The following is a 3,307-nucleotide window of genomic DNA, read 5'->3' on the forward strand; positions in this document are numbered from 1 at the left end:
GCAGTTACGCACTGGGGTCGATATAATCGACTTAATCCGTTTGTATGTCCTTGTTTGTCCCCTTTATGTTTAGCCCCTTGTGGGCAGTAAAGAAATAAGGAAACTTAGTTTGCAAAATGTGTTTTTCTTTCTCGTGCGAAAACTTCTTTAATTTAAACATTTGCTTAAATTTTACTCAATAAAACATTTTTCATACAAAAAAAAAAAAAATTATTTATTCAATATCTTTCTAGTAAAATTTGTTTCTTTTGTGTTAAACTTACTTTCTGGAAACATTCACAAATATTTTCACACCCAAACTTTTATATGAAAACATTTTTTCAAGCGTCAACATATTTTGTATCCTTATTTCCACTTACATTAATATATAATAGAAATATTTACCTTCTATGTAAACAAACAAAACTTGTTTTATTCAAATATAAATTAAACATATTTATTGACACACACTTATTACTTTTACCTATATCATCATTATCATTAAATACCTGTTTTTCATGCTGGACAGTTAGACAGGAGCTGGTGATGGTTTCTATGGCTGGATGCCCTTCCTAACTCCAACCATATTACAGAGTGTGCTGGGTGCTTTTCTTATATGTGGCACCAGCATCAGTGAGGTTGCTAAATAATTTGCAAGAGAAGATACCTCAACTAAGGTTGGTGGAGAGTAGCAGTGAGGGAGGTGGTTTTATGTTGGGTGGTGAGAAGTTGAATTATGACAGAAGAAAAGAAAACAGATATGTTGCAGTAGAGAGGAGTTTCATGGCTACCCCAGTTGGAAAAAGAGAGAAAAGGGAGAAAGAGGAGATGGTGAAGATGCTACAGGGAGGTATATATAAAGGATGGGGTACAGAATTTGGATAGGCTGAGTGGGAAGGTAAGTTCACAAAAGTAGGAGATGGAGAGGAGGGGACAACTCTGAGTGATAAACAAGGATGGAGGGAAGAGGTGTTAGGAAAATGAATTGTGGGGAGAAATTTGTTAGGGACAGATTGTGCACTGAGGCATAGACATAAGATACCTTAAGGGCCTTGTTTTTACTTAGATGAATGAGTTTTCTCAAGCACAGCAAATAGCCAACCATCTCAGGCCTTTGTCATCTTCTCTGTGCATCTCAACATCTGAAGGTCATTTTTCACCATATTCTCCCACATCTTCCTGGATTTTAGTCTTCCACAGGTTTCATCCACATTTAGTGACTGGATTTATCTTACCTGATGGTTTCATACAGTAGAACCATCAAGTTTTGGAGAGGTAAATTTACAATCATCAGACAGGATTGAATAGAAAAGTAGAGCTTGGATTCTTTGTAAATGGAGGCCCCAAACCAACCACCACATCTGGTTTATGGGTCTTGGAGGTATTTCACAAATATCTGTGTAGCAATATATGTGTGAGTGTGTGAGAGAGAGGGAGAGAGAGAGAGAAAGTGTGAGTGTGTGTGAGTGCGTGTGGAAGTCCGTGGTTCAGTGGTTTGTGTGTTTCACTCATGATCATAAAATTATGGTTTTTGGACCAGGTGATGTGTTGAGTTTTTGAGCAAAATACTTGAAATGATGAGCTGGAAAAATGCTGTTAAGCATTTGTCTGACATGTTAACAATCCTGCTAGCTCACCACCTTAACCCTTTAGTATTTAAGCAAGTCATATCCTGTGAAGGTCCATGGCTCAGTGGTTAGAGCGTTAGACTCACAATCATGAGGTAGTGAGTTCAATTCCAGTGTGTTGTGTTCTTGAGCAGGATACTATATTCGATATTGCTCCAGTTCACTCAGCTGTAGAAATGAGCTGCGACGTCACTGGTGCCAGGCTGTGTCGGCCCCTTTGCCTTTCTCGTGGGTAACACTGGTGGCATGGAGAAGAGAGGTTGATATGCGTGGGCGACTGCTGGTCTTCCATAAACAAGCTTGCCCAGACTTGTGTCTCAGAGGGGGGACTTTCTAGGTGCAATCTCATGGTCATTCATGACCCAAGTGGGGGTCTTTACCTTTACTCTACATACATATAATAGTATTAAGAGGGGAGGCTGGTATGCATGGACGACTGCTGGGCTTCCATAAAAAACCTCACCTCGACTTGTGCCTCAGAGAGGAACTGTCTAGACCCCGGAGTGGGTCTTTACCCTATCCAGCCCAAATATTCTCCTTGTTTTATGTTAAAACTCACAAGATTCAATCTCTCACAGCTACCCCACAATGTAATTCTAAAAATATACAAACACATCATTGGTATCTTGAAGCTACAAGGTGAATAAATATGCAATAAATTTGACAAAGAAATCTGACAGCTAAAGAGTTAATGTTTGAAATAATAAACTAACTTACATATCGGTTTGTGAAGTTATGGAACTGTTTCACCATTATTTGTTCCAACATCTCTGGATCTCCAATCAGCAGTGCTGGCTGTCTTCCAAGATAAAAGCTAAAAACGGAAAAAATATATAACTAAGCAGTTTGGCAAAAGAGGACTGACAGAATAAATACCAAATGCTAAAAAAAGTACCAGAGTCAATTTATTCAACTAAACCTTTCAAGGCATTGCCACAGCTTGGCCACAGATAAATGACTGAAACAAGCAAAAGATAGATGGAGATACAAAGTTCTGGGTTCAGTCCCACAATGCAGCACCCTGGACAAAAGTGTTCCTCTATAGCTCTGGGCCACTCAAAGACTTGTGAGTGAATTTGGTAAGTGGAAACTGAAAGAAGTCCATTACATATATATATATATATATATATATACACACACACACACACACACACACACACACTCACACATACATATATATACACACACACATACATATATATATATATACATACATACATATATATATATACACACACACATATGTACATACATTACATACATATACAAACATACACATACAAATACACATACATGCATATATCTATATTAATAGTTATTGCCAAACCAACATGTCAGTCCCAAAAATAGAACGAATGCTGCCGTTGATTACCTCCAAGAGACCATTGCTTCTAGCTAGCTATGTGACACACGAATCTGTGTCCATGATAATGGCAGCATTCGTCCTATTTTTGGGACTGCCATGTTGGCTTGGCGATAACTATTAATATCCAGTACCGCTGCCGTATTAATATTTCTATTATATTAATATTTCTATTATATATATATATATATATACAACAGTGGTGACGCTGGCGTTCGGTCATGTAAAAACAAATAATAAATGAGTATATGCATATATACGTACAGGTGTGTGCATACCTACGTCTACCTGTATATATAGGTGCATATCTGGGTACAGGACATTGCAAACAAAACGT

At 37.9% G+C, this 3,307-nt stretch overlaps 1 protein-coding gene across 1 annotated transcript in view; it reads right to left on the minus strand.

Annotated features, from left to right (window-relative positions):
- LOC106880759 (cytochrome P450 3A8) overlaps positions 1-3,307 on the minus strand; it is a 55,316-nt gene that overhangs the window by 23,634 nt on the left and 28,375 nt on the right. Inside the window, exon 4 of the mRNA XM_014930857.2 lies at positions 2,325-2,421. Coding sequence (XP_014786343.1) covers positions 2,325-2,421 — 97 coding nt within the window. The remainder of the gene's footprint in view (positions 1-2,324; positions 2,422-3,307) is intronic.

The sequence above is a fragment of the Octopus bimaculoides genome, chromosome 26 (genome assembly GCF_001194135.2).
Source record: "Octopus bimaculoides isolate UCB-OBI-ISO-001 chromosome 26, ASM119413v2, whole genome shotgun sequence".
In the NCBI taxonomy this organism is placed as follows: Eukaryota; Metazoa; Mollusca; class Cephalopoda; order Octopoda; family Octopodidae; genus Octopus; species Octopus bimaculoides.